At 35.2% G+C, this 22,821-nt stretch overlaps 1 protein-coding gene across 3 annotated transcripts in view; it reads right to left on the reverse strand.

The window, feature by feature from the left end:
* Nucleotides 1–22,821, reverse strand: part of Tep2 (Thioester-containing protein 2) — a 320,565-nt gene that overhangs the window by 19,401 nt on the left and 278,343 nt on the right. For all 3 annotated transcript variants that reach the window (XM_090397649.1, XM_090397651.1, XM_090397650.1), the window contains exons 31-33: nucleotides 7,824–7,886; nucleotides 3,725–3,834; nucleotides 86–248 (exon numbers count right to left, since the gene is read on the reverse strand). In XM_090397649.1, coding sequence (XP_090253775.1) covers nucleotides 86–248; nucleotides 3,725–3,834; nucleotides 7,824–7,886 — 336 coding nt within the window. The remainder of the gene's footprint in view (nucleotides 1–85; nucleotides 249–3,724; nucleotides 3,835–7,823; nucleotides 7,887–22,821) is intronic.

The following is a 22,821-nucleotide window of genomic DNA, read 5'->3' on the forward strand; positions in this document are numbered from 1 at the left end:
TTCACATTGCTCAGTCAATTGCCTGTCATGTTTTCTATAAGTTTTATTAAAAACGATTTTCTAGTAATAATTAAACACCACTCACCCTATCAAAATAAATTACAACATTAGTGTCACCATCCTGAGATTCGACCCTTTTTACTAATGGATACTTGTGAAGTGCATCAAAATTCTCTGTATCAGCTACATAACCTGAAGGTAAGGCAACTTCCATCACAGCCATGTTGCTAGCTCCATCTTCATTATATCTAGAGGACAAGACAAAAACAGTTCAATAAACAAAAGTGTGATGATTTTTACCATACAAAAGGCACTTGAAATTTCTGTGAATATATGCCAAAGATTTAACTTAAAATGAAAGTTATCTAAAGTAATAAATATTTTCCAGTATAAAATGAAAACAGGATACACAATAGCTTCTTCCACCATCACCCTACACAATAAATTTCATATTTAAAAGAATGAACAAAGAAACTATAGTCAATATAAGCCATTTTTAATGCTTCCATAATACTTGATGTTTTTTTCTTCTGTCAGACTATGGCAGCATACAAAAATGGCTTGGGTTGACTACTTTTTTTGTCATAGCATTCAGCCATCAGGAACATTAAAAACACATCAATATAACAAGGTATGATCCATTGGTTCATCAGATTTTATGATCTTTCATCAAAAACCTGATGCATGTAGATCTCAGAGGCTCTTATCAGTGCTAGCCATCAAATATTCTAGTGCTACTGTTTCCATTCATTTGCTAGCAGTTTAACTCAGCCATTGTATTTTTATTTCACTCTCCTGATGAAGTGTATTATAACATACACGAAACTAGTAGAGGTTACTGTTTATTGACCACTCATAAAACAAGTGGTCGATAAATAGTTGCCATGTGAAATTTATACAATACTTAAATGTTTGACATTCATATGTTCATTAAAACAAGATGAGATAAGTAAGATTTATCAAACTCTTAAACAAGAATAGAGAGAGAGAGTCTAGAATGGACAGGTGCAATTAGGACTGCACTGATGTCTTAGAACAGTGCTTCCCAAACTTCTGGATGTCAGGGCCCCCCCTTTGCAAAAATTAAAATATTTCACAGCCCCCCCTCGAAAAAAATTATAATAGACAGATATATTATCATAATATTTATTGTATTTATATTCAATACAAAACATACACAGCGAATATTGCAAAAATCAAATGCATATTACATTTTTTGCCTCTTAGCGTTTGGTTCTGAAGACAATGCAGGCTGTTCTGGTAAAATATGAAATATTGTCCTCTTTTTTTTTTTTGAGTCTGTTTCTGCTTCTTCTGATTGTTCGCAGGATTTTTTTTTTTTGATTTATCAGCCACTTATTCATCTCAGGGTTAAATGTTTTAACGTAGAATAGATCAAATAATATCGCCACTTACTGATACTGGCACATCACAAACTGATAACATGAAATTAGTGAATATTAGCTGAATAAGGGAATCCCCAGACCAGGAACATTTTTCTCTTTTGTGACTTTTCTCCCTTTATGGTAATTAAGCCTAACGCGAAACAGACAGCAAAGGCAGGTTATTAAAACGTGTATATGATTGGTGCGGTATTAACAAAAGATCGCGCAACTGAAAGATAAAAGCATAGCTGACAATTGAGTTGAAATGCTAACTCTCTTCAACCGAATTGCATATGTGAAACTGCCAAAACATTCACTATATATGTATATTACTTAGTTTTAACACTTTTACGAATTTTAACACGCTTGGTTGAATTTTATTGCTGCCTTGGGAAATCGAACTCACACACATCTAATTAATAACAATAGTTTTTAGTTAGATTCTGTGTTTGCCCATGCAACATATGGTTTTGTTTCTGTCTATGCAGCATAGTTTCTGTATGAGGGGACATGTGATTCATTAATTAGTGTGTTTTTATCCCAGTTGTCTCTAATTGCACTATTTGTTGAGAAATATATTACACAGACTCCTCATACCTTATTCACTGGCATAATAAAAGTAATTGTTTTTATTGCCTCTTCAGTATAGTGGCTGTTAGGGAGGGCGTGTTGTTTACCACTGCAAGCGAGTTACTATCTCCCACACATGAACTTGTTTAAGCTTTTTTTCATGTGTGAAGTATATGCGAAACTTTTATTGGTAACAGAAAACTAGCTCGGATGACAGTGATAATATAAAACGAGTTTTGATATGTATATAAAGTCGATATCAACAGTCCCCGATTACGAATGCATGATGAAAGGGACAGGAAGATTTGGAGCTTCCTTGGAGAGCATTCGAAGTAAATACAATTAACCATTGCTTTGAAATGAAACATATGAATAGGCAATATTTACTAATATTCATTAAGCGCCGAAATACGCAGGAAGCAAAGTTTCTGAACCAACACCAATGTGTGAATTTTTCCATTAAAATATAAAAAATAACAAAAAAGAAATAATAAATAATAAAAGTTAAATACGTTTCTTTTAAAATAAAAATTAATTTAGTCTTAACACATTTTAAATTTGTTTTCATTATTTCACAGGCTCCCCTCAACAAAACCTATGGCCCCCAAGGGGGCCACGGCCCACAGTTTGGGAAGCGCTGTCTTAGAAGACAAGTGGGCACAGACTGAAAAAAATTAAGCAAAAAATGAGAGAACTTAGTAAAAAAAATTTTAATTGTATATGGAATATTATAGTATTCCATGCATTCCTAGTAATGGTAATATTACAGCTGTGCAGTACCCAGAATATATCTATTTAGATTTGAACATAAATTTAATTATTTAAACTCAGGAAACACAATCTTCCTTGATACATTCTTGCTAAGAGAAAAGATTATATATCTACACGCAAGTGATATGATTTTTTAACTATCTTAAACAGGTGTTTTATGAAAGGAGTTTGTTTGAATGAAAGCAAATCGATTTCCAAAAAGACATTTCAATTTTGATTCATAACAAATGCAAATGTTGATAGAAATTTTGATGCAGGTTAAAACATATAGATTTAATGGAAATTAAGTATCTCCCATTAAACAGACTAAACAGGCTAAGTGGAGATGGGCTGGCCATATTGCCAGATGCAGTGATGGAAGTTGGATTATAAAAACAACAGAGTGGAAACTAATGGATGGAGCAAGACAAAGAGGAAGACCCAGAAGAAGGTGGAGGAATGAACTGAAGCAAATTGCAGGAGTAAGATAGATGGGAGAGGCAGAAAACTGAGTGGTCTGGAAAATCATGGGGGAGACCTTCGTCCAGCAGTGGACAGAACCAAAAGGTTGAAGACGAACAAGTATCTCCCAAAGGTATGAAAAACTGGAAGGAGTAAACAGTTTAATGCTTTCAGCATTCCATCTGTTACAGAGAAGCCATCAGCAATTCATTATAAAAGTATCATGCACTTAGGCAACACAGAAGGAGCAGAAATGATCAGAGCCTAAAGTCTTAGGAAGGAGCATTTCTAGCAATGCTCCTTAAATTTAGTTTCTCCACAGAAGACCTTAAATTTAGTTTCTCATATCTCACTGCAGACCCAAGAATTGGACCTAGTTTAATTTCATACACAGCACTGGTGCCAATTTTTGGAGTATCCTAATATAAAAATGTGCTAAATTCTCATTTAAAATTGTTCAATAATTTCCTGGTTCTCATTTCTCTAATCATCTTTTCTCATTATTAATCATGTACCCAACATAAAAGATGAATGTAATTAATACTGAATGAACTTACTGTGTGCAAACTTCCAACTGGAAATTCATGTCTGTTGACTTCTTGATATCTGGTTTTAGAGAAAATGCAGGTACTTCTGCTGGTGTTTTAATGTTATATGACCAAGAGACCTAATTAGGGTAAAGGAACAGAAACACATTATACAATAATGTTTTAAAAAATTTGCATTATTTTACATTTACTAAAACTTAAAACTATTAAAGATAAAATCTGAAATTTTATTGAAAGAATATAATATTTAATAAATTTACTTCATCTTTTTTCCCCCAATTCACTATGTTATCAAATTTGCATCACATAAAAATGTAAAACACCTGGTTATAAAAAATAAAATAAAAGAAAGGCAGGGCTACATGCTGCTGAAAGGCAAAAAAGTTCCAATCCTTGGCATACAAATCCTTGTCTGTAGCATTTGTACAAGGTAAATATCATGACACTCACATGGCAAGGCTATGACTAAGGTTATTTCTAAGCTCTGAATAACCATACTGCCAATAATTGTCCAGACACTAGCAATTTACAATTGATGTCAGCAGACGAACCCTAATATCAGGTATGTCTACCTTTGGCTTTGATCACCTCCTACACCCTTTGAGGGAGACTTTCCACCAATGAGTGGCAGGCATCAGGTGGAATATGTCTCCATTCCTCCATCAAAGCAGCACTCAGTTCAGCAACAGATCTGCTGCTCTGGACCTCAATCACTACTCCAATTCGTCCCACAGGTGTTCAATGTGGTTGAGGTCAGGCCTATGCAGTCATTTGACACTCATCTCTTCATACCATTCCATAACAGCTGTAACTTTGTGGCATGGGGCATTGCCGTCTTGATAGTGACATTGGTCCATTCCATAAAAACCCCACAGTGTAGGCAGCACTTGATTATCCAGAATAACATACTGAGCTGCTTTCATAGAACCATGGACAGTGACCCTACTCCAAACCAGCTGAAAGCACCCCCACGCCATTACTCCCCTGCCACCAAAATTTACTGTGGGTACAACACACTGTGGTAACAAGCATTCATGCTGTCTTCATACCCACACCCTGCCATCAGACTAGAAACAGGTGAACCGTGATTCATCACTCCAGAGTACTGTTTTCCACTGGTCAACTGTCCAGTTCATACGCTCTTTGAACCAGGCCAGGCAAGCCACCTTGTTCATTGTTGTGGTGTTTTTTGTGTGCCACTGCTCTTCTGTGGAAACCCAGTAAATGAAGTTCTTTTCATAAGTATTAGTGCTCACCATGGTGTTACTCATGCTCTGGAACTCATCACAGATGGGTTATGCCAATTGTAGCCAGTTTTTGCATACCACTTGTTTTACCTCCTTGTCTGTCAGTCATTTTCAGCGCCCACCATGGATGTTTTCATGTACTAGTGATGCCAAAACGTCTCCATTTGTTGATCACATTGCCAAGCATTGATTTTGGATGCTTCAGTTGAGTGGCAATGGCATGTATGGACGTGCCACGTGTGACAGTCCACAATGAGACCTCTCTCGAAGTCACTGAGTTCAAGCGTTGCCATACCATTTGTATTCAATTGCTATGATGAAATACTGCTTCCTACTATCTATATACTAGTTTTTATGTTCCATAAAAACACACCTGGAATGTTCCATAACTTCAAATAACAGGGGTGCCCAGGCAATTATTGGTAGATAGTGCATGCCAACATACAAGGCAACTAGGAATATAAGACAAAATTTTCTTTCAAAATATTTGTACTATATCACTAACTGCTGACAGTTTCTTATGCATTAGTTTTATCTTAATATAAGTTAAATAAAAAAAAAACAATAAATCAGCTAATGCCTTTTATTCCCTTATAGGGAGTAGGCAAGGCCTTTATACTCTATCTAGCTTTTGGAGACTGAGTGGGCAGTTCAATCTCCATCGATAGCCAATCAGAGATAGCTGGCCCATGTCTATCACTAATTATAGCAGCCACTGATGAAGAGACTGGCAAACAAGTGCTGCCATCTCTTAGTAACTAACCCTAACAAGATATGTTACTGTCTGAAATAATGTGGATATTTCAGTCGATTTTCTTGAGTTTGGGATAAAAAATCCCAAGTTTCCGGGAGAAAAAACCCGATTGCTGTGTCAGAGATCGACTAACTCAGGAACAGGTCAAAGAAAGGGTTAGAAAAAGTTCCTCTAGTTGGCAACTAGACTTTAACTTAAATCTAACTTCGAGTAACCAAGCGCAGAGGACGCGCAAGCGTCCACTTCCACTGAGCTATACAGGCCTCTTTAATATAAGTTGTGTAAATATAAACATAAATCACAGGAGGTATTTTCTTTATTGTACTATATGAACCCTGTCTTTCCATGTGACATGATTAATAAAATAAAACTGATTATTTTTTATTTTTTTTATTTTTTGTGCATGTACACTCTTAATTCATTCAGTCAAGTTTCATTAAAAATGAAACTTCTCACAAAAAATCTCACACTTACTGTGGAAAACATTTATGAAATACAATTATTTGTATTTCAAATCATAATTAGCATAATATAAAAGCAAAATACTGATTACTCTAAAAACAGTTTAGAATGTTTTATTTGTATACTTTAATAAAAGGTTATTCAAGACACTATGTATTAAAACCTACATTTTGAATCTGAAAGCATGGCTTCAATTTCATCCTCCCACAACACTTCATCCTCTATACTATTGCTAGACAATGTGTTCCATTGCAGAATTCAGAGATTCAAATTTATACTTAAAGAATCCCTTATTCCGGCAATTTTGTTTTAAAATTTCAAATATCACTTTATATGCTAACATATATGGTAATTACAAAGCACCCATGGCAATTTAATACCACTGCACTGTTAAACTGATTACTGAAACACTGGAAATCTTAAAGATTCTCTTAACTAAACTGAATAACAGCTAAATAAATTAAATAACAAATTGGCATAAAAATCAGCAATAAAAAGGACAAAACTATGAAAACAGGCAGAAATACAGAAAACTGCTGCATTCAGTTTTCTATGTAACTGCATAGAAAACTTCAATGGAAACCTAGAACAAGAAAATATTTTTGCTATTTAGGCAGTTTTTTAGTGAAGATAGCAAAATTAAATTTGAAAATAAACAGCAGAGTAAGCAAAACTGTATGTGAGAAGCCAGTTGAATAAATTTGTACAGAATAAGAGAAATAGTTAAACAACTAAACTAGCTGTATATGACTCAGCATTCAAACCAGTTTTAATTTATGGATCTGAGATTTCAGTGTTAGAAATGCCTTTGATCAAAAGATTAGAGACCACAGATATGGGAGTTCCAAGAAAAATTAGAGAAGTGAACAGATGGCACCAATGGCAGAATCATTAAAAATGAAGATATCAGAAAGGAACTTGACATTGTTAGCATTCAAAAATGTGAGGGCAGAGGTAATCTGAGCTGATATATCCACTTCAACAAAATGCTAAGAAAAAGCCAGAGAAAGACCAGATGTAGGTGGATTAATTCATAAAAAGTGTCTTAGAAGAACAAAATGTTAGATAAACAATATTGGAGTAGTGACTAGTAAACAGACTAATTTGGAAGATAACAGTTGATAGGAGATTAATAATGATGTAACTTTAATCATGTTGTGCTGTCATAGTAGCCTGAACATCCCTTGCAGGCATATCAGGAAATTAATAATGATATTAAACTATACTCCCTGTGTTTCAAGGTGAACCATAGATATTTGTTTATCTACAACCATAATTAGTCCACTCTAAGCTAAATTTACAGTGGTTTTAATGGCACTTGTGACTGATTATTAGACAGTCATTCCCAAGAATATGCGAAATATTTGCAATAATAAAATTATTAAACAAGACATCATTGCATCAGTGTAATCACAAGGTGAAGTTAGAAAAAAAAAACTTAATTCTTTTTAGAGGATTAAAGGATTCATGTTCTTTGTATAAAAAGGATTAACATTCTTTGTTCTAGTTTCACTTTGTGATTATGCTATTGCACTGATGATGGTTCATTTCTGGCCAAAATACTTACAACTGTTCTTTATTCTTGTGAATGTGTGTGTGTTATATGTCAAAATTTACAGTTCTTTCAAAAAATCAAGATGCTTACCTGAACAATCCCAACACCAAAACCAGTAGCTTCTAATTCTACATAACGAGTTGAAGGTGGAAGCTAGAACAAAATTTAACCTTCAATTAGAATTAAAGTAGTAATACTATAAATGATTATCTGATTTAGTGCATTCCAACTTATTGTCTGCCTTATAAAAAAAATTCATATGCAGTTCTTGGTGCACATTACAATTTATATACAACTTATCGGAACTTATAAGATGTGCCGTTACTGAAAAATCAATTGAATACAAACTCTTATGTCTGGTCTACATAGACTACGAAAAAGCATTTGATTCAGTTAAAACATCTGCAACACTAAAAGCACTTGAAATCCAGGGAACTGAGAAACCATATATTGAAACACTAAAATATATTTATATTAATGCAACTTCTGTAATTAAATTATATAAAAACAGTGAAAAGTTCCTAATACAAAAAGGCATCCGGCAAGGCGACACCATATCTCCCAAATTATTTATAACTGCATTAGAGGAAGTATTTAGAAGCCTTGTTTGGGAAACAAAAGGAATAAACATAAATGGAGAAAGGCTGCATCATCTGAAATTTGCAGATGATATTGTCCTAATAGCAGATAATCTTGAAGATCTGGAAGAAAGGCTAAATCAGCTAAATAAAGCTTCCAGAGTAATTGGATTAAAAATAAATAGAGAAAAAACAAAAATAATGATGAATAAATATATTAACCATAGAACTGTCAAAGTTGAAAACCATGAAATAGAACAAGTTACTTCATATGTGCATTTGGGCCAACTGTTATTCTTTGAGGAGTGCCAAAGAAAAGAGATTGGACGAAGAATTCACCTTGGATGGATGGCTTATGGGAAAATGAGAGACATATTTAGAAGTGACATCCCTATGAGTCTAAAAAGGAAAGCTTTCAACCAGTGCATACTTCCTGTCCTAACATATGGAAGAGAAACATGGACTTTAACAGAAGCCCCGAACAAAAAGTTGAGAACAACACAACATCGCATGGAAAAAAGTATGCTAAATATAACATCAAGAGACAGCAAGACAAATACCTAGATAAGATCTCAAACAGGTGTCATGGATATTGTAAAATACATTAAACAGGATAAGTGGAGATGGGCTGGCCATATTGCCAGATGCAGTAACAGGAGATGGACTAGAAAAACAGAGTGGAGACCAATGGATGGAGCAAGACAAAGAGGAGGACCGAGAAGAAGGTGGAGGGATGAACTAGAACAAATTGCAACAATGAGATGGATGGGAGAGGCAGAAAACTGAGTGATCTGGAAAATCATGGGGTAGACCTTCAATCCAGCAGTGGACAGAACCACAAGGTTGAAGAAGCTCAACTTCTACAGCTTCATAATACCTTAACTATTTCCAGCTATTAAATTTATCAAAAAACTCAATAGTATAACTCCCATTCTTGTTTCTTTGATTGTAAAATGTAAAGAAAGGTTGTGTTTTGCAATTATCTGCAAACTAATCAGTACACAGATATCTCCATGTACCAATTCAAACTATTCTTACAACAAATTACTATGGCTAATTTATGTGAAATTATTAGTAAAATTGTTATCCATGTATCAGTTCTTGTCAGTACAAAAATGGAAAATACACAAATCTGGTGCACTATGAAAGCTTTAGAATGGTAAAAAAACTGCTTCCTAAAGAAGGAAAAAATTGAGAAAGGCACATCACAAAAGCATTATTTCCAGTAAAGGGAATAAATACAGAACATTAATCCTGTTTAAGATCAGAAAATTTAATAATACTTCACTATTTTGTTCATAAAATTATAATAAATATTTACACATGCAATATTTCAGTATTCTCTCAAACAACCATGTGCTTAGACTATTCAGGTTTATGAAAAACATGTTTCAGAAGTTAACACACACACACACACACACACACACACACACACACACACACACACACGTGCGCTGTTTTATTTCCTCACAACAAACAGGCAGATCTGTGTATTACCAAATAGGGCAGGCCATAAGAGGAAGGAATCTGATAAGCTCGGAAACTTTAGCAATACCCTGATATCCCTTGACATATGATATTGGGATATAATTTCTTCTTAAGAAAAACAAGTAGAGTTCTTGTAATTATTGAATGGTTTATTGATAAAGGTCTTCTGAAAGCAATTTGCTAAAAATTTTGACTTAATGTTATAACTCTTCCAAAGAACTAAGCATGAGATGATAAATAAAGCCCCCCCCCCCCCCCAATAACCATTTCAAGGATGTGAGACAACAGTATTTTCTGTGCATGTTCTTTATCTTCTACTATCCTTACTTGTCAGATTAAAAGGCAAGAAATGTTAAAAAAAAGTGTTAAGAATTAGGTGCTACTTTATGCTCATATTTAGATTTAATAGAATGAATACAGCATACAGAAATAATTTTAATAGTTAATAGTTAATTTTAAGGGGTTAATAGTTGCTATATTCTGTCTATCATAGAGACATCTTCAGGGATATAATATTAAAATTGTAATAACACACAAAACATTAAGTGAAAGATAATAATAAATTTAGTTTAATCCTTTATCCAAGTGTGAGCAAACAAAGTTTGCGTCTGAAAATATCTTCAGAACTGGGGTAAGGTAGTAACAACACCGGGCAACTCGTAGCAAAGGTGGACCAAGCTAACATCACTCCTATCTCAGTATCTTTCCTTATTGCATAACATTATATATATCCACAAGGAGATGCGTTTTGCATTATGGGCGATACTGAGATAGGAGTGATGTTGGTTTGGTCCACCTTTGCTATGAGTTACCTGGTGTTGTGCTACCTTACCCCTGTCCTGAAGATATTTTCAGGCACAAACTTTGTTTGTTCACACTTGGATAAAAGAGTAAACTAAATTTATTATAGTCTAACCAAGTGAAAAATAAACTTTCAACATTAAGTGAAAGAGTTAGACAAAGCCTAAAATCCTATGAGAGTGGTACCTCTCATAGAACTATAGCACCCACAGAAGGTGCTTCTGTGGGTGCTATAGTTCTATGAGAGGTACCACCTTCAGGCCACCTTCAACATCTTAGGCTAGCCTAAGATGTTGGGAAGGTGGCCTGAGAATTAAGCTTTCCTAAATCTTCTTCAGGGATTCACGTTAGTATGGGCAAATTCCAACAATCTTCCACTATGGTCATTACATTCTTCTAAACTAAACCAAACCTGCCATACAAGGCCTATCACTTTTGCACTTTTCACTTTTGCTTGAAGTTACTTAGAAAAGAGAACCTATCTGTAGGAAATGCATAAACCATCACAATTGACACATTGGTTGAATGAGCTGTAAGTGTGATAAAAATTGTCCTGTCATTCATGAGCATATAACAAATTAGGATCTTGGACCTTTCCTCAGGATCACTACTACACCATGATGCTTTGAATATCCCCATGAATGAACAACTAGCTTGCCATGTGCTTGTGAAATGATCTACATCTATTTTCTGTAATTTTAGGGATGTCAATTCTGCAACTCTTAATCTCTCTAGAGACCATGTCAAGGGAACCCATCTGAACATTCCATATGCCTATGAAAAGTTCACCTATGAGGCTGATCACATGTCTTCTGTATACTTCTAGACAGCTAGAATGAAAATGATTACAGTGAAACCATCTGTACCACCCCCACAAATGCACATAGATACCATACTGCACAGACATAAGTAAAACAAATTAGAGCATTAAATACAATACAATGTCCTAAACCTTCAAAATAACTTGTTTTAGAAAACATTAAGTAGCAAAAGTTTTTTTCACTTGGTTACAAATTAAACCTGCCAAGAAATTATATTATTTTATTCTTTATTCAAGTATAAGCAAACAAAGTTTGACCATGAAGTATATTCATGACTAGGTTACTCATATATAGAAGCTAATGACTTAGTATTCCATAATACAAAACACATTCTTTTGGCGTGTATATGCATTATGGGAAAGGCCACTACCCAGATCTGTTTTGACCTTTATATAAGTAAAGGGTTATCTCCAAAAGCTGGGCAATCCATTGGATCATTCTAATTCGGTGAGCAACCTGAAGCATCATTTTAGCTCACTAACTCTTGATCACTGAAAGATGCTCAGCTGTAGTTCCACTTAGTGACAGGCAAACCCTACTACTGAGCAGAACTTCTTGTTGGGGGGGGGGGGGGGGGTGAAGGGCATCAATAAAGGGCATGTCAATGGAGGCTATACAATAAGGCAAGCAACTAACAGAATGCAGTGATAAAGACCACTTCAGCAGAAGTGTGGGCCTTCAACAACTACGGGAATCCTTCAGATCACCTATTCTCAATGACTGGCCTGAAAAATCATTTAGCTCATTAAATCTCTATCACTCATCTCCCAGGGAAAGGCATCCACTGAAGCAGGTGCACTTCCATGGAAAACCACATCAGCACTTTAAAAAAAAAAATGAAGGTCAAAATTGGTCTACATTGCACTCTTCCTATAATGCACAGTATTATACATGCCCAAAAGGATGTGTGCTTTGCACTATGGGATACTAATGCAATTAATGTGACAGTCATTAGCTTCTATATACTAGTAGCAAAAGATGCTTCATGCACAAACTTTATTTGCTTACACTTGGATAAAATATTAAACAATATAATTTCTTGGCATCTTTTAATTTCATTTAAAACTGAGTGAAAAAAAACGTTCAATTCATGTGCAAACTTTATTTAGTCACTTTGGATAAAGGATAAAGCAATTGTGGATAAAGCAACTAAGCCTCTGGGGCAATGTTCCCTCTAAGCTGCACACATGTGCATAGCACAGACGATGTTAAAAAGGGGTGCACAAAATTTTCCTTTCAGAATTTCAAATATACAGTCCATAATTCTTGAACGTATTATAAAAACAAATTGTATGATAAATTATACTTATTACTTGCTTTGCTTAGTAATTTCCTCTGTGCCTCCACTCCATTATTAATCTAACCTATTCCAAACTTAATAAACCAATTAGTTACTTTTACACCTGCATGTGTGGGCAAATATGCTAACCAGGTCAGCAGTTGGCTGGAGAATGGAAACACCATCTACTCAACAAATGAGGCCAGTAAGAAGAGAAGGTTTAAAAAAAATTAATAATAAATAACAAAAAATAAATAAAGCAAAACTTGAAATATAACTCTAAATCAATGGGAATAGAAAAGCTCTGCAGATAAATTTTAAGATTTGGAAAAAGCATATGATAAGGCACCATAAGAATCAGTTCAAAAAATTACAATTATCTGATATAAATTAATATTATACAGAAAAAACATATGGCCCATATGTAAGATAAATAGTTTGATGAATTAGCATGCATCCTTGTCTTCAACCTATCTCCAGTGCTATCCATAATCTATATAGATGACACAGGAAGGAAAGTGGCATATAACCTACTTTCAAAATCAAAGATGCTCAATTATTTTATGCAGATGATATTCTAAATAAATACAAAACTTTTCTGGGCTAAGTTTAATAATTGCTGTAACAAATGAATGAAAATCGAAAAGCTATAAAAACAGGAAGTATACATGATGAAAACCACATTCTCAACAGAGAACAAGAAAAAATGTTTTAGTTATTTAGACAATGTTTAGCAAAGATGACAAATTAAATGTAGACAGAGAACAGAATAAGCAGAGTTAGAGTTGTAATTTTTTTTTTTAATGCAACCTATGAAAGGTAAATCTAGTGTAGGTGAATTTTCTCTCATTTCTTTTATATATTTTTTTCACTTGATTTGGAAATCCTGCTATAGAGACTTAGTAGTAAACTTTATTCAAGCAACTTAAGTATGGAAGTGGTTTCACGCCAGGCAATGAATATTTCTCACATAAAGAAATTCACAAACATCCATGCCAAATGTAGGATTCGAATAAGCAGTCATCTATTGCCTTGAGAGTAGGTACAATAACCATAAGAACACCTGATCAGAAAGTGGGGTGAATGTACATGAAATAAGAAAACAACCAAATACCAAACTGGAAGATTTATACAGGAAACTATAATTATATTTTTATAATTAAATATAATAAATAATTATTATATTTAATAATTATTAATAAATATTAAATATAAATATTAAATTATAATAATAATTATTAAACTTATTATATATAATTATAATAATTATAATAATTCATATAATAATTCTCTATATAAAAATTATAATTATATCCCATCTAATTTTAACTTTTAGATGCAAGAATTGCATTAGAAATAAAGTTGAAGACTGGAGGATCATGAGTTTGTTGAGAAATTAAGAGTGAAAAGACAGTATCAATGGCAGAGTTATTAAAAATGAAGATATCAAAAAGTTATTTGCCTGACAAAAAACACAACTGGGGAGAAAACTGCTCACAGGAAGTTACATAATATAAATATTTATATTATGTATGTTCCTCCATCTAGGAGTCCTTGGACTCATATTTAAAAACCTAACATAGTTCTCTTATAACATATTCACCACAGAAGCACTCACAATATCTAACAGCTCATTCAACACGCTCACATCCTACGAAAGAATCTGGATATCACATCTTTCTTAGCCACTTTTCAGGGAAAAATCCCAGCTCTGCCTGTACCAGCTGCAGTATCTTGCATCTCTTACACCCTCTGTCCAAAAAGAAACCGAACTTTTTTCGAAAATAGAAGAAACAAGTGGCGCCACCTGTTGTATCTTTTTGTTGTCAAAAGCGGCAACCTTCATTAGTGTTGTGTCAACTGTTTCTGACATTTGTTTCATTAGAAGCCACACTATCAAGAGTGACTGTGTATTTTGATGAACGGTCAGAAAAGGAGTTTCATACAGAGAGCTGCGATCGGCTTTTGCGTTAAACTTGGTAAAAGTTTTACCGAAACGCATCAAACGCTTCAAGAAGCATATGGTGATGAATGCTTATCTCATACTCAAGTTTATGAGTGGTTTAAGCATTTAAGTTCAAGTTTACAAAGTGGTCGTGAGGTGCTTGAGGATAACGAAAAGCTGGGCTGGGAAAAGCAAAAACTGGACTGAGCAAAGTTAAATCCAAAACAATTTCAAAAATACCTGCAATTGTCTGCGAGACTGAAGATGAATTGGGGATTCCAAAATCGCGATTTGTTCCCCACACATTGACTGACGACCAAAAAATTTATTGAATTGAACACTGCAAGGACATCATTAAAATCGCTCGTAAGAACTTCCTTGAAACGATCGTTACTGGTGATGAAATGTGGCATTTTGAGTATATGCTTGAAACAAAGTGCCAGAGTGCTGAGTGGACACCACCAGAAGAGGGGCATCCGAAAAAAAGTTGCTTGGAGAAGTCAAAAGTAAAGACAATGCTAATTTGTTTCTACGATTCCAAGGGCATTATCCACAAAAAATTTGTTCCGCCTGGCCAAACGGTCAATGGAGAGTTTTATCTCGAAGTTTTGAAGCAATTGATAGTGAGAATTCGTTGCGTATGGCATGAATATCATGATGCTGGCAGCTGGTCACTTTTGCATGATAGTGTACCATTTCATCATTCAAACATTGTGAGAGTTTTTGAGCAAAAACCAAGTTTACGTGTTGGATCACTTGCCGTATTCACCTGATTTAGCACCCTGTGACTTCTATCTCTTCCCCCGACTTCATTTGCTGATGAAAGGAAAGCGATAAGACACCATTGAAAATGTTCAAGCGGCAGTAACCACGACCCTCAACAGTATCCCAAAAACCGATATAAAAAACTCATTTAAAAAACTGACCATGTCAAACACTGTGTCGAAGCTGAGGGAGAGTATATTGATTGAAATAAATCATTTGAATAATTATAATTGGCCTGTGTTTTATTTTCTATCAAATAGTTTGGTTTCTTTTTGGACAGAGGGTGTACTAATTTGTGTGTTACCATCACATCTCTTAAATCTGTTTCCCCTATCTCCTCTAGAACCCATTTCAAAAGTGATCTTAGCAAAATCTTGTGTAAAGTTGGAGAATAACTTCTTTTCTTACAAGTTACTGGTCTCTTCAACAGAGCAGTTGAAGATAATAATAATGTTCCCTTCCCTTAGCAATGTGGGAACTAAACTATCTGTATATCTCTAAACTGTATAGAATAGAGTAAATAAAAGCAGAAGGGCTAAAGTTGGAGTATCTATTAAAAAACAGATGGAAAAAGCAAGTTAAAAAAAGTTGGGAAGAAGTAAACGAAAGATTTATAAAAATTAATTCGTGAAGTATATGGATTGGAATTTTTAATTATTAGAACTTATGCTCCATGTGAAGACGCTTCACTCGATGAAAAGGAAGAATATTTTGAAGATCTTGGAAAAATTATTGAATCAGCAGGTGGATGCAAGGAATTATTAGCATTAGGAAACAAAGTCCAGTTGGTCAGAGAGATGATCATTGTGCGATTGGGCATTATGGAGATCATGTTAATGACAACAGGTGCAGGTTTATTCAGGTGTGTGCAAATGAGTTAAGTGCTAAATGGATATTATCAACAAAGGGATAATACATAAGTTTATATAGACCCAACCAACTAGAGGTCTGAAACCAACTGATCTGGTGAAAGCTAGATAAGAGAAAATAGCAACAATGCAAGATCTGAGTGTTCTGTGGAGGTGAATGTGGAACAGACCATTATAGGTAATAAGTAAGACTGTGTCCTGTTACATTACAAGGCTGAATACCTCACATGATATTAGAGTTATTGACATTCCAGGATACAAAATAGAGACGTTACAAATAGTATACAGGATTTACATAAAATGTCTTGAAAAGAAATTGAATTTAACCAGAGAGGGATCTGCATCTGAATTATATGACCATTTAAAGAAATGTGTACATGGGGCTGATGAAGAGGCCCTTGGAAGAGAAGATAAGAGTTGGGGAAATATAGAATGGATGATGCAACTAATAAAGGAGAAGATAGAAGAAAAAGAAGTGAACATAAGAAATGGCTAAGCAGTAGAACCCTTCAAGGACAGGGAAGAATACAACATTAAGAGACAAATGAAAAGAATGGTGATTAAGAGTAAAGAAGTGTGAGAAATCAAGTGCTGTGAAATTTATCACCTCTGAGGCTTGGCAATTTGTGACAGGTATGAGCCCCTTGTAGATCTCAAGCAGTTTATTATTTATTATTTAGATTTAAGATTTTAAGAGATATTATGGTTTATTATATGAGGAGACAGATGGACTATCAAGGATGAGAAGCTCTCATCAGGAGAAGGAACATTTGAAGTAGAATTAGAGAAGTGTCATGTAGGCACATGTAGGAATCAAACAATGGAAAAGCAGATTGTCTGGTGGAATGGTATTAGAAATGTTCAATTAATGGTGGCAGTAAAATATTACAGGTTCTGACAATGATATTCAACAAAGTGATTGCACATCATAAGTAGGGCAATAAGACCCCAAAAATTAGAGGAATAAGCATCATGTGTTCAGTTAGTAGGATATTTAGTTGAATTATGGGGGACAGAAATGAATTTAAGATATTCTCCAATAATATTGAAGGAACAATCTTTTTTGCAGCAAGACAATCTTGAATGGATAATCATTTATCAATCATTTTCTTCAGAACAAATATCCCAAAAAATGGTTGCTAAGGATAAAGCATGTCATTTGATTTTTGTAGATCTGGAGAAAGCTCATGATACTGTCCCAAGGAAGACAATGTGGAAGGTATTAAATAGAGCAGGTATAGATGAAAGACCAGTAGAGATAATACAAAGGATGTACAAGGCATCTAGGTCTGCTATAAAGGTTAGTAACAAACAAACAACCTTTCAGAAGAATATCTTGTAGCATCCCTGCAGGGATGTCACAAATGGTGTTTAAGATGTACATGGATGCAGCCTTGGAGGACTGAAACAGGAGGATGGAAATCCATAGGGAAACAAGTCTTACATTCTCTAATGATCAGGTGATCCTTGCACAGAACAGGGAGGATGTGGAATACTAGGTGATAAAAACTGTTAGAAATTATAAATGTTGGAGACTGAAAGTCAATCTGTTAAAAACAAAGTACCTAGTAATTGGAGGTGAGTGTGCAACAGATCTTGATTTGGGAGGTGGGGAACCACAAAATCAGTCGATGCCTTCAAGTACCTTGGCTCCATGATAAGTCTAGGCATGAGCATCTATTGGACCATGGGGTTTTATGGAGTCACAAAGTCCCAAGGAAAACTAAGAAGACTATCATATGATTATATAGGGTACAATGGTATATAGAGTAATGATCTATAGATGAGTGTTTGACCCTGACTAACAGCCAGAGGAAAGAAGTAAAAGTTATGGAAATAGATTCTTCAGACAAAGTACAAGAACCCCTGTATAGATTATCTCATCATCATCATCAAATTCCTAACGTGTACCCTGAAGGGGTGTAGAGGATATGATAGTACTACATGAAAAATTTACATCATTACTAACTTACTATCTACAATTTTTCTCCAAATCAGTCTGTTACTTGTCAAGACTCCAATATTATAATTATCAGATCTTACATTTCTTTCATCTAGGGCACATTGTACCTTAACAATCTACCTATGTCTTGGTCTTCCTCTGGGTCGTTTTCCTGCTAACCTGGCAGAGAACACTTGTTTTGCTAATCTTTCCTCGCCCATTCTGTTTAAGTGACCATGCCACCTGAGATTAGCTCTGCTAACGCATTCCTGGATGCCGACAATGTCAAGTTCTTTCCTAATATACTAGTTTTTAATATGATATTGTCATTGATGCCATCTGTTCATGCTTCTAATCTTTCTCAGGACTCTCATATCTGCAGTCTCCAGTCTTTGGTCAAGTGTTTTACTTCTGACCCAGCTCTCAGATCCATAAGTTAAAACTGGTTTGAACACTGTCTCGTATACAGCTAATTTAGTGTTCCTAAATTAGCTGTATTTCTCTTTTATTTCAAATGAATTTATTCAATTGACTTACTACCATACCAGCATTGTTGATTCTGTTGTCTATTTCCATATTTAATTTACCATCTTCACTAAAAATCGTGCCTAAGTAGCTGAAATGTTTTACTTGTTCCACAAGTTCTCCGTTAACAACACAGTTGACATTTTCAACAATTCTACCTATTTTCATTGTCTTTATTGCTGACCTTCATACCATATCTATTACAACAGTTATTTAATTTAGTCAGGGAATCTTGCAAACTTGTAGTGGATTTATTCAGAAGTATAAAATCATCTGCATAAAGCAAAGAGCTGGCATTAACATCTCCAATTCTGATATCATGTTTAATACCACTTTCCTTCATAATGTGATCCATATAGATAATGAATAACAGAGGGGATAATGTACATCCTTGTTTCACGCCAGATTTAACATTAAACCATCTTCCTGTACATCCTTCAATTCTAACTGATGAAACTCAAATACAGACTAAATATTGCTTGATATAATGCCCCATTGACACCATATAACTCTAGCGTATTGAATAGCTTCTCTCTTGGCACCTTGTCATATTCCTTTTCCAGATCAACAAAACTTAAATACAGATCTTTGTTATATTCCCATGCTTTCTTGACTATTTGTCATAAACTGAAGATCTGATCCTAACAGCTTCTATTTGGCCTGAATCCAGCTTGTTCTTCACGAAGTTTTTTTCCATAATTCTTCTCAACCTTTTCTCAGGTATACTTGCATAGCTCTTGAAAGGACCACTCAGTAGGGAAATACCTCTGTAATTCCCACATTCAGTTTTATTTCCCTTTTTATATATGGGCACTATTAGAGCTCTACTCCAATAATCGGGAATTCGTCCCTCTGTCCAGGCTTTCTGAACTATGCAGTGCAGCTACCGTAAGACTTTTATACCACTATAGTTCAGCATTTCTGGTCGAACATCATCAACTCCTGCTGCCTTTCCACATTTCAAGCCTTTGATGGCTTTTTCTACTTCAAGTATGGATATGTATTCCTGACTGTATGCCTGGTCAGTGTTTTTTTACCACTGTGCTGTAATCACTGCTTGTTTCATTTAGCAATTTTTCAAAGTAATTACTCCATACTTCAAGGATATCGTTTTCTCCTGTTTACATATCACCTTTATCATCTGTAACCCCTTTTACAGCACTCTTTCCCCCATTTCTAAGCTTCAACAACCTCCAGAATATCTTACCACCTTCTTGATATTTATTTTCTATGTTCTTGCCAAAGTCCTCCCATGACTTTTGTTAGCTAGTTTTACACAGTGTTTCGCTTTCTTACATTTGTCTCTGTATTCTCTAAGAGTAAAAGCTGACTTATTTGCCAGGAACTTTTGATATGATTTCTTCTTTTCCTTCACTGCCTCTAACTTCCTGTGACCACCATGGAGTCCTGATTTTTCTATCCTTGCAGACAATCTCACCACATGTCTCTTTGACTGAATCAATCAGGGTTTTCTTCAAGGCTTGCCACTGAATCTCCAAGGTTTGGTTCCTGTTCTCAAACTCTTTCATTTTTTCTTCAATAATCTTTGTATATGTTAGTCTACAGTTCATGTCTGAGAGCCGCTCAACTTTTATTCCCTTTAAAACTTCGTTACGTTATTCTTTTCAATATGAAATTCAATTTCATCCTACTCAAGACTAAATAGTGATTGCTTCCAATTTCAAATTCTCCATACACTCTGGTGTCCTGCACCAGGGAGAATACATCACTATCAACAATAACATAGTCAATGAGACTTTTCTTATTCCTTGCCTCTTCTCTCCATGTGAATTTGTGCACATTTTTATGTTGGAACATGGTGTTAGTAATAACCAGTCCATGTCCTGAGCAGAAATCCAACAGATATTTGCCATTATTATTAGCTTTGCTCTTTTTTCCAAATTTTCCCAAAATTTTTTTTGTATATCTGACAATCATTTTCTACTCTGCTATTCTGATCTGCAACAAGGACCAACTTTTCCTTTTTTCATTGTGTCAGTTGCTTTTTCTAAAGCATCAAAAAATTCCTCCACTTCTACCTTAGTAGAACCTTCTGTGGGACCATAAGCACAAATAAGTCTCATTGTCAAGTTCCCCATTCTGATATTTGCCCAAATCACTACTTGAGACTGCCTGCCATTCAAAAATATTAGTCTCGTATTTTGTGTTGAATACTATGGCTACTCCTTTTCCTCGATTGTCATTGCCTGAATATAACATTTTGTATTTATTGCTCAGAAAGATCTCTCCAGTTTTTATCTTTGTTTCAGTCACCCTTATTATGTCGATCTGGTACTTATCTAATTCCTCAGCTAGCTCCATTTCTTTGCCATTCAGACTTCTTATGTTGATAGTACCGATCTTTAACTCTGGTGATGTTGAGTTAGGGTGTGTTTTCAGAATTGTTCCAGTAGCTGACTTTTCGCTGTTCCCCCTGGTTCCCTGGCGAAAACAACGGGGGGCGTTGTTTAACCGGGCGACGTCCCAGCCAGCATGAAATTTTGTCATGCTGTACTATCATTTTTTTTTTTTTTTTTTGGTTTAACCAATAAGAATACAATTTAGTCGGCTAAATCCCAAATTGCCAGCCCATCCGCGTTCATTCAGTATCCAGGTAGATATCCAACAGGGTGCACCACGAGAAGCGAGGATTTGACATTAGGTCAGAAGCCCTGGTCAGTTCTCTGCATTCCTTTAAAGGCTATGTGGAGGTCTCCTCTCAGTTATACAGCTTTGACCCTTAAGCACCCTGTATAGATTATCTGAAGAGTGCATATGTTCAAAGAGAGATGAAAGTTGAACAGCCCATTACAGAGAGGCTATGTGAAAAGTAGAGTAGAGAAAAGTGATAAGAGGCAGCTGCTGACAAGTGGAAAGCATGTAAAAAGGTAAGTATAATAATAATAACAATTATTAACATTTGCCCATAGAATGGCTGTTCAGGTCAGTGCCAAATATTTTGTATTTGAATCAGTGGTAAGGGACATGCCTAACTTACTAAACTTAATTTATTTCATCCTCATTATTATGAATATAATTTAAATAATAATGGTTTCTGTACCACAGAAACATGTGGCACAAACCTTTATTCTCTTACATTCTGCACCTCCGTATATTACTTTATGGTAGCTGTCAGCAGCCACTATCCTATTTTGAATACTCATCCTGTTGAGTTTGTATATCACATATGGTATGTAGTAAAATCCCTTGCAAGATCCAGTCCTGCTCTCTACACAGAACACAAGCAGATTGCTGAAGTTATCTTTAACAAACTCGTGTTGTCTATAGAGAATTTCAGTGCTGTCTCCTAATCATGCTAAATGTCCTAGCTCCACACTTGTATATAGAAATTATCTTGCTCTCCCTCCACTCATTAGGAATCATGTGTTGACAGAGCCTTGGGTCAAGGCCATTGCCAACTCTTGCACATTCCTTCATCACTTGTGCTGATATATACCCACCAATCTAACTGCTGTATTCAAATCAAGCTCTTGTAACAGCCTTAATACTGCTCCTTGGTTCATCCACTTTTACTTTGATATCCAGAAAGCTAATGGGTCTGCTTAGGATATATCTGATCTGATCCTGTGGCTTCCTCTCGAGAGGGTTGCAGCTGATTACTAGGGAGATAGTGACGCAAGGTTGTTTCCCATGGCCTTCCTTGCCGTATTTTTATGACTGTAGCCTGTGTGTTCACGGGTCCAGTTTGCCTGCTTGCAGGATAAAAAAACCCCAGCTGTCCATGCCCAAGACCAGCTAACTTGGCTATGGCTGAGGTAGATCCTTAAGCTCCTCACGTTATCGATGGGAATCTAATCTAGGACACTCCTTCCCCAGGCATATGGTTGCAAAGTGCAAAGCAACTCTGCTAACTGCACGGACTTAGGATGTATATCTGACTAAAATGAACACTTAACTCAGTTCTTTCTAGTGAATTTATCGCTTTATTTAAAAAAAGTCACGAGGATATTTTTCCATTTTTTTTTTTTTAGGGATATATGTGGAACTGCAAGGTAGATGATTATAATAGACTCAGCAGGTGACTTGAAACAGTACCATGGCATAAAGATTGATC

Source organism: Typopeltis vanoorti, chromosome 9 (assembly GCF_054136105.1).
Source record: "Typopeltis vanoorti isolate ZY-2024b chromosome 9, IOZ_Tvanoo_1.0, whole genome shotgun sequence".
Taxonomy (NCBI): domain Eukaryota; kingdom Metazoa; phylum Arthropoda; class Arachnida; order Uropygi; family Thelyphonidae; genus Typopeltis; species Typopeltis vanoorti.